Here is a 12,771-nt window from a genome sequence, read left to right as displayed (position 1 = left end):
CTTCAATAAGAGCACTGTGTGACTCTCTGCAGTAAGAGTACAGTGCGACTCTCTCTACAAAAAGCACTGTGTGACTCTCTCTGCAGTAAGAGCACTGTGTTACTCTGCAGTAAGAGCACTGTGTGACTCTCCGCAATAAGAGCACTGTGTGACTCTCTCTGCAGTAAGAGCACTGTGTGACTCTCTCTGCAGTAAGAGCACTGTGTTACTCTGCAGTAAGAGCACTGTGTGACTCTCCGCAATAAGAGCACTGTGTGACTCTCTCTGCAGTAAGAGCACTGTGTGACTCTCTCTGCAGTAAGAGCACTGTGTGACTCTCTCTGCAGTAAGAGCACTGTGTGACTCTCTCTGCAGTAAGAGCACTGTGTGACTCTCCGCAATAAGAGCACTGTGTGACTCTCTCTGCAGTAAGAGCACTGTGTGACTCTCTCTGCAGTAAGAGCACTGTGTGACTCTCTCTGCAATAAGAGCACTGTATGACTCCCTCTGCAGTAAGAGCACTGTGCGACTCTCTCTACAAAAAGCACTGTGTGACTCTCTCTGCATTAAGACCACTGTGCGACTCTCTCTACAAAAAGCACTGTGCGACTCTCTCTACAAAAAGCACCGTGTAACTCTCTGCATTAAGACCACTCTGCGACTCTCTACAAAAAGCACTGTGTGACTCTCTCTGCAGTAAGACCACTGTGCGACTCTCTCTACAGAAAGCACTGTGTGACTCTCTCTGCAGTAAGAGCACTGTGCGACTCTCTCTGCAGTAAGGGCACTGTGTGACTCTCTCTGCAGTACGAGCACTGTGCGACTCTCTCTGCAGTACGAGCACTGTGCGACTCTCTCTACAGAAAGCAGTGTGACTAGCCCCTGCAGTACGAGCACTGTGCGACTCTCAGCTTCCAGACCGCTGTGTGCTCGTCTTTGCAGTAAGCACCCTGTGGGATCGTGCTCTGACATGAGAAACACGTGCACCCGCGCCATTCCGGCAGGCGGACGCCGAGAAGCACAGCGGCGAAAACCGGGGCCCCAGAAGCAATTTGTCTGAGGCTGACACCCTCCTGTCACTAACAGCAGCTTCAGCCTGCTGGTGCATTTCACCACGGCCCACCTGCATTGCAGTCACCTGTTTCCTCTCTGTCACTGTCCTGTCTAACACGCTCCTCACTGAGCTCCCTTTGATGTTGTTTATCAAGTTCCCTCTAAATTACTGAAGCTGCAGTGGCATTCCCATCCCAGGAGCTGCTCCGACAGAGCGAAAGGAGGGCTCATTTCCCTCAGTTTTCTTGTCTGTGTTTCTGTTCTTCCCGTTCTGGGGCTGGGCTGTCTGTTCAAAGGTCACCCGCGAGTCTTCCCTCTGCAGGTAACGCCGGCGTGTCCCTCGGCCCCCAACCTCCGGCCCACATTTGAACGTTCCGCGGAGCTCTCTTTGAACCGGGCGCACCGCTAACAAATGTGGGGCTCGTAAGATCGATGCGAACAGCGGTCGAACGCGGCAGAGGCAACTTCAAAGAGCCCCCTTTCGAACCATCGCCGGAGAGATCAAAGAGGAGAGGGAGCCAATCTGTGAGATTAAAAAGTCCCACATGCATATTGATTAAGATGTATGTTCGGTCTCTCCAAGCGAGGAGAAAGTCTTTATTACCTATAGTGTGTGTGTGTGTGTGCGTGTGTGTGTCTGTGTGTGTGTGCCTGTACTACGTATTTAAGACAGATAGAAAATCCAACATGAGATAGCGTGTGATATTTTTTTATCTCTTACAGTGTGATTGAATATATTTGGAATACACTAAAACACTAAAACCACTCACTTCAGTCAGTGTATCTTATTGTCACTGTAGCCAGTGTTGCAACTGTGGTTTTAATCTGAGGATTACTAATCTGTTATTTGTTGTTATAAGTATTATTACACGTGTGTAATTACACACTTACTGTGTAATCACTGCTAATACACAGTATAACAATGTTATAACAATGTGCTAGCACAGCATTGTTTAGATTAATTACTTAACAGCAGCGTAATTGCATAGCATTTAGGAGTCTGTATAGTCTGTATAATCTGGGATGCATCGCTCACCCTCAGGAAGGAGTCCAGCGCTCCGTTCTCCATAAACTCTGTGACGATCATGACCGGCCGGCTCTTGGTGACCACGCCCTCCAGGCGGATGATGTTGGGGTGGTCGAACTGGCCCATGATGCTGGCCTCGCTCAGGAAGTCCCGCCTCTGCTTCTCTGAGTAGCCCGCCTTCAGCGTCTTGATGGCCACGTAGATCTCACGTTTCCCCGGCAGCTTCAGCCGCCCCTTGTACACCTCCCCAAACTCCCCTGGGGCAGAGACAGACACAGACACAAAACACAAAGTTGAGTTGGGTACTGCTGACCTCGATGTACATGACCAGTAACGGGAGAATGAGCCTCCATGAATCGTCAAAATGGATGGAGCGTGTTTTATGTTTCCACAGTGACTCACTGGTTAGAACCGATCACAACGTTTTGCTGTGAGGACCAGTCTTTTGATTCGTTCATACAAGTTAGAGACTGGCCTCAGTCTCTGGTCACCACTGACCACTGAGCTGACATAAACCCGGTGAGACCTGGGAGGCGGTCGCCTAATGTGGAATTTTCTTAGAGATGGCTTGGCAGAACGTTGTGAGTGACGCCCCACACCTGCTCCGATGACCTCCTCGATCTTCACCGAGGACACGTCGATCTCCTTGGCGAACTCGCGCACCGCCTCGTTGGGGTCCTCGTAGGTGAAGGGGTCGATGTAGATCTTCATCCCGGGCGAGCCTGAGAAGTGGGTTGGGCAGCCGATGGGGGAGTGGCAGTTAGTCAGATCTGGTACCCAAAGAGAGCGTACAAAAACATTATGGTCAAACACAGGGATAAAGACCGACTTTTGGACAAGACATGACTTCAGATAGCACAACAACAGCATGTCACACCGTACACCACAAAGACAAGGCAGAGTTTATACTGAGCTCTCTAACTGAGCGCACAGTTGGAACACAGCAAGGCAAAATCGCTTCTTATTAAACACAAAAGATGCTTGAAGAATCAGTCTTCTTTCCATTGAGCTGTAGAGGGAGAGAGAGCAGTGACTCAATGTGGGCTGCTGGGAGGGGGAGGGAGGGGGGGGGACCGTGTTTCCTAGCGCACGCAGGCCTTCTTCCCGTTTAACGGGGGAGGAAACCAATTTCTGCAGCCAATCTCCCTGCAGGACCCATAAACAGATAAAAACCCGCACAGTATCAAATTACTATACGTGGCCACAACAGGTGAGTCACGGAGCCCAGGCATGTTGGGAGATTGAGGAGCGCTGTTGCTAACAGAAAAACGAAAACCACAAAGCGGAGGGGAGGGCTAACCCTGAGCATTCAGTGCAGACTGACACAGAACCACATGGGCAGAGGAGCATACTTAGGTAACTATAGGGCCACAACAAAAGCAACTTAGGACTCCCTACCCGGAATTCACACTCTAACTCGATCTATGGAGAGCCAAAGCGCTTTTCCAGTAGACTGCAGCACATCCAAACGTCCTCTTGGAAAGCAGCATCAGCAGCGCCGGTTAGCAGACGGCCGAGGCGTCTCTCGGCTCTTGCTAAGCCGAGCAGAATGATTTGATTCTCCGAGAAGGAAGCCCGCAAATGAAGCGTGAGATGAGCAGGCCCCCACACGGGCCCCCGACCCAACGGCACAGGAGCGTGCAGCATCCCGGGGGGGGGGGAGCACCTGCAACGGACGACACCCCACCCGGGGGAAAAGATGCACCCCGCTTTTGGGCAGAGTGCGCAGCCCGGTGGATTGCTAACTGCTCTGAACCGCGGCTCACACAAATGTAATCGACAATTAAGTGGGCCCACTCGCACTGGAATTCAGAGAATTCACACCGGCACTTTGAACAGCCGCCGCGTGGCACAAAGCGGCTTTCTGGCAACCGGCAGCCGCTAGCTTGCAGTCACAATATTAGACGTTGTGCCCGAGTCTCTGCGAGCCGCGCGGCCAGAATCTCTTTCATGACAAGATCGCACTCCTCTTTCATGTATAATTAAAATTGCAAACAGTTTATCTCTTTTTTTTTCCTCTAGTGCAGCGCTGTTTAACATTTCTTTTTTTATAGCTGAAAGATAAAAAAAGATATGATGTTAATATTTTATGCTTCCTTGATCAGCGCGTGCTCAGGAAACAAATGAAAAACGTGGGTCTGTTTCCTGCCTTCTGTGGAACTGCCTCGGAGGGAGCGGGAGCCATTACCGACTGGACAGGGGAGCAGATGCCGTGTGAAATTATACAGTCCATTATAGTACTTAAACCCTCCACAGGAAAATTACTGTGGAATTACACAGATACTACTATATATTCTTATCTACTGCATACCATATATATACTTTGTACGTAGCATAATGCATATATAATACGTATTTCTCTATAAGTTGGTTGCAGGTTTGAATCTAGGTGGGGTCACTGCTGCTCTGCCAATGAGAGCAACATTCCACCCGAGGAGCTAGACTAAGTGAAAGAAAAACATGATTAATCTAGACGGGCCCTCGACAGAGTGCATGCTGGACTTCCGCCAAGCCCGTCGGGTGTCTAAAACCGAATCCCGCAAGCAATCATTTCACCAAGTTTCATCCGAACCTGTCCACAGTTTTGAGTTGTGCTGCTCGCAGACAGGCTGACAAACAGAATAACGAATGGACAGACAAAAAGCCCGCTGGCCCAGTTTCAGACGGTGACAGAGGTAACAATCACCCATCTGTAAATCCACTCCACAGTTGGATGCTTTTCATTCCGACGGATACAGTAAGCGATCTGTGTGTGTGTGTGTGTGTGTGTGTGAATGTCTGTGTGTGTGCACGTGTAAGTATGCGTGTGTGTGTGCGTGCGCGCATGTGTACGTGCGTGCATGTGTATGTATGTGTGTGTGTGCATGCACATGTGTGTGTGGGGTATATTTCAGTCTGTCACTCATATCCTGCACATGACTTTTGGGTGGGGGGGGGGGGTATTTCTGAAAACACAGGAGAGGGACAGGGAGGAGAGCAGGCGATGCAACAGCTGCAAGCCTCAAGGGGAAGGCTGCTAATTGGATGAGTCCATAATCGCTGTGGCAACAGACCGACCGGCAGGGCTGCCAAAGAGCATCCGCGGCAGCGCGTTTCCTGGTGTCAGTACATCTCAGACCCAGATGCTAAAGCAGCCACTCCGCGTGCCGCACCGCTTTGGAAACCGAGAGACAGAGCCGCAGAGCAGATGTGTGTGCGGCAGCAGATGTAGACCGTGATTGGCCGAGAAGCATGGGGGGGGCGCCCGATCGTCATGTCGACCTCCATCTGGCTCTCCTGGCACCTGGTCCTCTGAGACCTCACTTAACAACATCTGTACCCCTTAAGTGCTGATGCAAATTACCATTCATTTGCACAGCCAGGTTGGCATGGGAGGAGTGGTGGTGGTGGTGGAGGGGGTTTGGGAGGGTCGGGATCTGGTGTCCATCTGGGACCCTGTCACAGGGGTCGGAGAGGGGCGAGCGGCTGAGATCCCGCCACGGTGCGGGCTCAAGGTGACACGGGGCGGGGGGACAGGGCGCGACGGAGCGGAACTGTAACGATGCAAACTTCGGGTGACGGCTGCAAGGAGATGTCCGATCTACACCTCAAACACTAAAGATTTCAATGACAAATTACTTCATGGTACCTTCCCCAGTGCTAACCCGGCAACTGCTCAGCGCATTCGCCTGAGGAGTCCACTCCCGCCCACACTAATGCCTTGTTAAAGGCAGAGAATAAACACATTTCTGCCTGACAAATGAAGAAATTACAGCAATTGCTGTTACTGCAATTTCCCTGCAGTGCCCCACACTGGATTTGAACTTTGAACAAGCCTTTGGCGACAAACCCAGTTCCCCAAACACCATACCGCACTGTTGTGCCACATTGTGAAGGTAAATTAAGAAGCACTAATACTATTGTCTACTGCACATGTCCTTTTCATGACACCACTCTTTGATAAATTCTCAAGATTTTATTCTGCTTATTTGCATATCTGTAACACCCCCCCCCCTCCCACCACCATCCTAAATCTTCTACTGGTACACATCACTGCCTTCTGTTGTCAGCCTTCTGCTCTGACAAAACTGATCAAACAACAACCAAAAATAGAAAACCAAAAACAATTACTAAGCAGATGAACTGCAGACATGAGACCCTTAAGAAGAGTCTGCGAGGCACATGTCTTGGGCAAGAGATGAGCTGAGCCAGAAATCCAAGACCATGGCACTCTGGCACTCTGGTGCGATCAATGCATAAAGTGCAGGTAAACATTACTAAGACGTTTAGGAAACCTCTAGATCTGGCAAAGCTGTCTTCTGTGCGGTGCCATTTCCAGCAGCAAACTGGTGGCATGGAGCGGCAGGGACCGTTCAGACAAACTGCTTGGTCACATGACGATTCCCCTCAGATTTGAACTACTTTGCTTCAGAGGGTCAGTTTGCACATGAGCGCTGCTTTGATTGTGGGTTACAAATTGCAGACAGCTACGCCAATGCCAATCCACGGAGCTCAAGCTGACTTCTGTAACATTTGTCCCCAATTAGAAGAACAGTGAAATGTTTTATTTATGTTTTTATTTGGAGCTTAATTCAGATTCACAGGGAAGAGTTCTCAGATATTAATTATCTCAGAAAAAAATATGTTTTTACAATCAGAAAAAAAAACTCTCCTTTCTGTCTAAATTGCTCATTTGATGATTAGGGCTCTTCAGATCTCTTGTTTATTTTTTTGCTTTGTAAATTACATTTGGCTTCTTAATGATAGCCTCTCTCAGAACACCCCGACTCTGCAGGGAACACAAAAATAGCAATTTCCTAAAACAGTGAGTTTTTAATAAGTCTTATTTTCATCCATCCAAGATGGAAGTGAAATATACAAACATGTAAAGCATGCTTTCTGAGTGCTAGGCATGACAAACCGCAGCCCCCAGAGAGCGGCCTTCTTCTCTCTCAGGCATTATCATGGCAGACTTTGATTGCAGCTCTTTCCTCATTTATTTTATTTTATCATCGTACATAGTGACAGGACCAGAGCTGCTCCTCGGCTGTCATTTCCCACACCTTCCTGGCAGAATCTCACATTTATTGCTAGTGCTGAGGGGCGCAGATCGGTGCCCATTTCCACCATAACTGCAGAACCGACAGTAGAAGTTTGCCTTTCAGAGACCCGAGGAGCACACTGCATTTGAAGGGGGTTGCGATGAACAGGCTGGGGAGAAAAGCTCAAAGTGACACCACCCCATGTATGCGCACGCGCACACACACACACACGCGCGCATGTTTGTGTGACACGGGAGCCAGCTCACCTCGGCCGGTGCTGTAGTGCTGCAGCTTGTCGCTGTACACCGCCTCCTTGGTGTACGCTCTCTTCCTGCAGCAAGAAACAAAAGCTATCATTTAGAGAGAGCAGAACCAGCACAACAATGTCACAAATACGTTCTGTTGAGAAGGGTGCTTCGGGTGGTGGAGGAGTAGGTGTCTGGATCTTGACAACATTGAAACAATGTGGCGTTGATTAAAGCATCATTACTAATCGTCTAAGTGGGACACCTGAAAATCGTCTGATAATTTCCACATTCAAGAAGTAACTTTCCATGAACAGCAGACATTTTGTTTGTCCTGATTTAAACCAATTCTTCCCATTAGGGAACTAGGCAATTCAATAGTAAACCGGACAGTCCTATATTAAATTGATCGGTCTGATAGTACATACACATCTACTAGTTTCTTGTCACACAGTTAACTGACCTACAGTAAACTGGTTTGCCCTACATAAAACCGGAATGTCCTTATTAAAATGGTCTGTCCTATAAAGCACCTGTCAGGTATTAGGACTAGGTACGCTAGTCCATCCTGGTGAGACCTGACCTTTCCTATTGTGAACTGCGCTGCCCCATAATTCACTTTGGCCAGGGGGGGCGGGGTCTGTACCTGCTGCAGACAATGGAAATGGCCACCAGGGACACGATGAACACCACCCCGGCGGCCGCCGAGCCCGCGATCAGGGGCAGCTGCTCCCTCAGCTCCGACTTGTACTCGTCTGCAACACGGGGTAGGGAGAGAGGGGGAGAGAGAGAGGAGCAGGAAGGTCAGGGCGGGAGGGAGGCCGAGAGGGAGGGAGGAGACGAGGCGGTGGAAACAGGAGGAGGGGATCGGGCAGGTGAGGACAGACGAGGGGAGAGAACAGATGATGGAAAAAGGAAGAGGGATGTGGGAAAGGGAGGGGGGGGGCGACATCAAGGGGCGGTGAGTGGCTTCAGGTGCGTTCTGGGACAACGGCAGCCTGGAACGCTAGCGCCGAGATGTTGAGCGAAGACTTTTGCAGCGAACAGCGTCTGAGAGCGCGCCGCCTTCGCCGAGCCCGCGTGAACTTCCCCTCCAACGGCGGGGAGAATGTAAACATGGCACCCAGCATTACCCTGTCAGACCGACGCTCCCGAGCGGACTCATTTCTCAGCCGCTGTCACTAATCCCCTTTCACAGTCCGCAGACTGTAAAGGACACCTTGGAGTTTCCTTCAGAAACGTCCACGCGTAAGTCTCCCCAGTCACTCCGAAAAGCCCATTAACATCAAAAGTGACGCCGCCGCACAATGGCCTCCCTACTTGAAATGTCAGGGAGCGATACGACTTCTGAGGACACGGAATTAAAGTGGTTTTTTTCCCATTAATTAATGTATTCGAAAACCAGTTTTTCCATGCTTCTGTCTGGATGTCACGTGCCAGGGAAGAGGCAATTTCGACAACCTGGCAAACCGGCCAATGAATAGTTTCAGCAATTCAGCTCAGAAGTTTGACAAAACAAAAGACTGTGCCTTTCGCCTTAAGAGTGCTGATGACTCCGCTTTGCTTTCCGCACTCCGACCGCTGCCGGTTTTCGGAGGCCACGGATGTAACTGAAATCCCCAGGCCTTCCTCACAGGCAGGAGGTAATACTGGTGTTAATTAATGACACTGGGGAACAGGAAACGCCTCCTTCCTAGCTTTGTTTGCTGATCAGCAAGACCACCAGCGGCGGCCTGTTTAAAGTGGCACTGTACCTCTTGCGTGTGCGACTTCTTACCGATGGAAGGAAAGCTACCATAAATGTGGTGAAACATAACAGACAGAATTACGGGCTAGTACTACAGCTGGATATCTTCACCAGCTACATACCACTCTGTCTCAATTTCAAGTGCCCGTCTTGAGCGTCCAATAACACGGTCACCCATGTGCTTTAATGTCTTATTTGCTGCATTTGGTGAAAGCCTCTCCTTTCCTCTCCCTCCCTCACTTTCCCCCTCTCCCTCCCTCCCTCCCGCTCTCTCTGAGGACATCCACAGCATCATACATGCAGGCTGGGAGCCGCAGTACAGGTGTCTCTGCTGCCACAGTCAATTGAGCGCCTCCCTATTAAAATCACTTACTCTCACCATTCCATTTGCCAGTCATTAGGCAGAGACACTTTAAATAGACTGTATGGGGACGTGGGGGGGCTGGGGGATTGGGGGAGGGTGTGTTTGCCGCGCGAGACCAGGAGCGATACAGACTCCACTCTCCTTGCTGCTGATTGTGGTAATGATGGCCGTGCCTTGGCACTGTACCAACCAATGTACCGTCAGCTGCGCCTTCAGCCCTAATCATCTGCCTGGGACAGCGCCCAGGCGGCAACGTGTTATCATCGTCATCCTCCTCATTACCATCCTCATCCTCACCATCATCTTCCTCATTACCATCCTCATCACCATCCTCACCCTCACCATCATCTTCCTCATTACCATCCTCATCCTCACCATCATCTTCCTCATTACCATCCTCATCATCACCATCCTCATCCTCATCGTCCTCATTAGCATACTCATCCTCATCATCATTACCATCCTCATTCTCATCCTCATCTTCCTCATCCTCATCATCTTCCTTATTAGAATCCTCATCAGCATCATCCTCATTACCATCCTCATCCTCATCATCTTCCTTATTAGAATCCTCATCATCATCATCCTCATTACCATCCTCATCATCATTATCCTCATTACCATCCTCATTCTCATCCTCATCTTCCTCATTACCATCCTCATCCTCATCATCTTCCTTATTAGAATCCTCACCATCATCATCCTCATTACCATCCTCATCATCATCCTCCTCATTACCATCCTCATTCTCATCCTCATCTTTCTCATTACCATCCTCATCCTCATCATCTTCCTTATTAGAATCCTCACCATAATCATCCTCATTACCATCCTCATCCTCATCATCATTATCCTCATTACCATCCTCATCCTCATCATTATCCTCATTACCATCCTCATCCTCTTCCTTATTAGAATCCTCACCATCATCATCCTCATTACCATCCTCATCCTCATCATCATTATCCTCATTACCATCCTCATCCTCATCATTATCCTCATTACCATCCTCATCCTCATCATCATCTTCCTCATTAGAATCCTCATCACCATCATCCTCATCATCATCTTCCTCATTACCATCACTGTCATCATTACCATCATCATCGTCATGATCATCACCACCCTCACCATCGCCGTCCTCATAATCATTACCATTACCATCATCATTACAATCTTCATCATCATCATCACTGTTATCGTCATCGTCCTCATTACCATCTGCATCATCTTGACTGTCACCATCGTCGTCATAAGCATCTGTATCTGCAACACCACCACCATCGTCAGCATCACAGACTGGAGCTGTTGCTTGGTTTGAGAGAAGGGGCCCCTAAAGGGGAGGGGGACTTTATTTCTCCCTCTCTCCAATGCCCTTTCGATCCCTGCTGGTGTGGAGCTGTGGTGAGGGTGCTATACTCGCCTCACAGCATCCTATGAGGCTTTCATTCTCTTTCATTAAAAAATGAAAACAGTCTGCAGGGGAGAGGGGGGATGCAGGCCCCAGACTCACGGCCTGCCAATATTAACAGGGGGCTCCATTAATATGAGGTGTACAAGTACAATTTACTGCAAAACGTAATAATCAATATCTCTCACAGGTCAGCTAATGGGCCCTGGCTTCCCTTTCCTAGCAACAGAAAGAATCCTATGTGCCTTTAATTGAGTTAAAAAGCCCTTTAAGAGGTGGCCCCTTCACTTTAAGGCAGAAGACCAGCGCTGGCCCAGATTAAGGAAGAGCTGGGCTATATTTAACATCACCATGACAACTGGCCCTTTTCAGCCTCTGATCTTTGAGTGTGGGGAAGGAGAACCCTCCCCAGACCGGGCTGGGCTGGCCCTGTGTCCCCTCACTGCCATGCTGTGGTCAGTCAGAGCCAGCTCTCGTTTTCAGCACCGTTAATCAACCGCTGCGGAGGACCACTCTCCTTCAGATCACAGCCTGACCACTTACCCGCTTATACAAACATGTAGCCCCCAATTAAAATATGTCATCATCATCAATATGTCAAAATATGTCATCATACACAGCATAGAGTACAATAATATATACATCCCATATCTGCATTAGCAACTTTACATCATATGGATAATGAGAAGGCTTTATTCATCCATTATTCACAACTCAGCATTCACCGTTCACACCTTTATTCATTTATTCACCATTCATCCCTTTCAAATGATTTTAAGCCCTTAAAAGTGACGGGAGGTATATTTTAAAATATTTTTCATGCATATATTCAACACTATATGCAAAATATGTACATGGTATATCGACAAGGATTCTGGATTCTGCTAAATAAATGTCAAGTGTAAAAAGAAAAAGACCATTTGTTTGATTCTGTCTGACAGTGTCATGGAGGAGGAGAAACGTAACTGACACGGGGGTTAGTTTGGGGTGTTACCGGTAAAAAAAAAAAAAAAGATAATCTACGGTCTGACAAATACATTACTGTAAACCCGGGGGGTGTAAATCAGCTCCGCTTGTCCCGCCGCCATTCTCTCCGCGTCAGTGAGGGGGGAGCAGAAGGAGCGAGGCGGTGATGGGGGGAGACAGGGAAGCCTGCGTGCGGCGCGGGGAGTTAAAAACCCCGGGCAGAAGGGCTGCAGGGACGCAGAGCGGGACGGAGCAGCTCATTGCATGCGCGGACAGGAACGCTGCCCGCGGAGCAGGTGTCCACATATTCAGGACAATCCCGGGCCCCCGTGGCTGATAATTAATCACATCAACCAGTAATCACTGCTAAGCATTCTGGGATGGCTCTCGAAGTCACACAAGGACTCGGCGAAAACCCAATTAGCATTCGGTATCGAGTGCAGTCAGCTTCTTTTACGGACACACACAGACACACACACACACGTACACCTACACATACCGACACCCACTCATGCACAAACATACAAGCACATATACATGTGTGCAAAACAGAGATGCACAGCCTCACACATAAATACCTACACTGGTACCCCACAAAGACACACACACACACACACACACACACACACACAGGCGCAGACACACACAAAGACACATGCACACACTCACCATCTGTCAGGGTTTGGAAGCACATCTTGCCGCTGTACTTGCCAAAGCCGGCTACAGTCCGCGCTCGGACCTGCATCACATACATGGTCCCGGGTTTGAGGCCGTCCACGCGGGCCGTGTTGGTCTGGCTCTTCACCATGGACGAGTTGAACTCTGTGTGGTCCTGGACCAAACGAGAGAGAGAGAGACAGGGACCAGAGAGAGTGTCACCGCCTGGATACAATTCAAAACAACACAATGCTTAATTGTCAATTACATATTACTGAAATGAAAATTCTCCCTCAGCGCA

At 49.2% G+C, this 12,771-nt stretch overlaps 1 protein-coding gene across 1 annotated transcript in view; it reads right to left on the bottom strand.

Annotated features, from left to right (window-relative positions):
- The window catches only part of LOC118795327 (ephrin type-B receptor 1-like), a 155,614-nt gene that overhangs the window by 15,025 nt on the left and 127,818 nt on the right, over positions 1-12,771 (bottom strand). Inside the window, exons 7-11 of the mRNA XM_036553738.1 lie at positions 12,483-12,645; positions 7,972-8,080; positions 7,347-7,411; positions 2,659-2,829; positions 2,069-2,316 (exon numbers count right to left, since the gene is read on the bottom strand). Of these exons, the coding sequence (XP_036409631.1) occupies positions 2,069-2,316; positions 2,659-2,829; positions 7,347-7,411; positions 7,972-8,080; positions 12,483-12,645 (756 nt within the window). The remainder of the gene's footprint in view (positions 1-2,068; positions 2,317-2,658; positions 2,830-7,346; positions 7,412-7,971; positions 8,081-12,482; positions 12,646-12,771) is intronic.

This window comes from Megalops cyprinoides, chromosome 20 (assembly GCF_013368585.1).
Source record: "Megalops cyprinoides isolate fMegCyp1 chromosome 20, fMegCyp1.pri, whole genome shotgun sequence".
Classification (NCBI taxonomy): domain Eukaryota; kingdom Metazoa; phylum Chordata; class Actinopteri; order Elopiformes; family Megalopidae; genus Megalops; species Megalops cyprinoides.
This window is presented reverse-complemented; position numbering and strand designations above follow the sequence as displayed.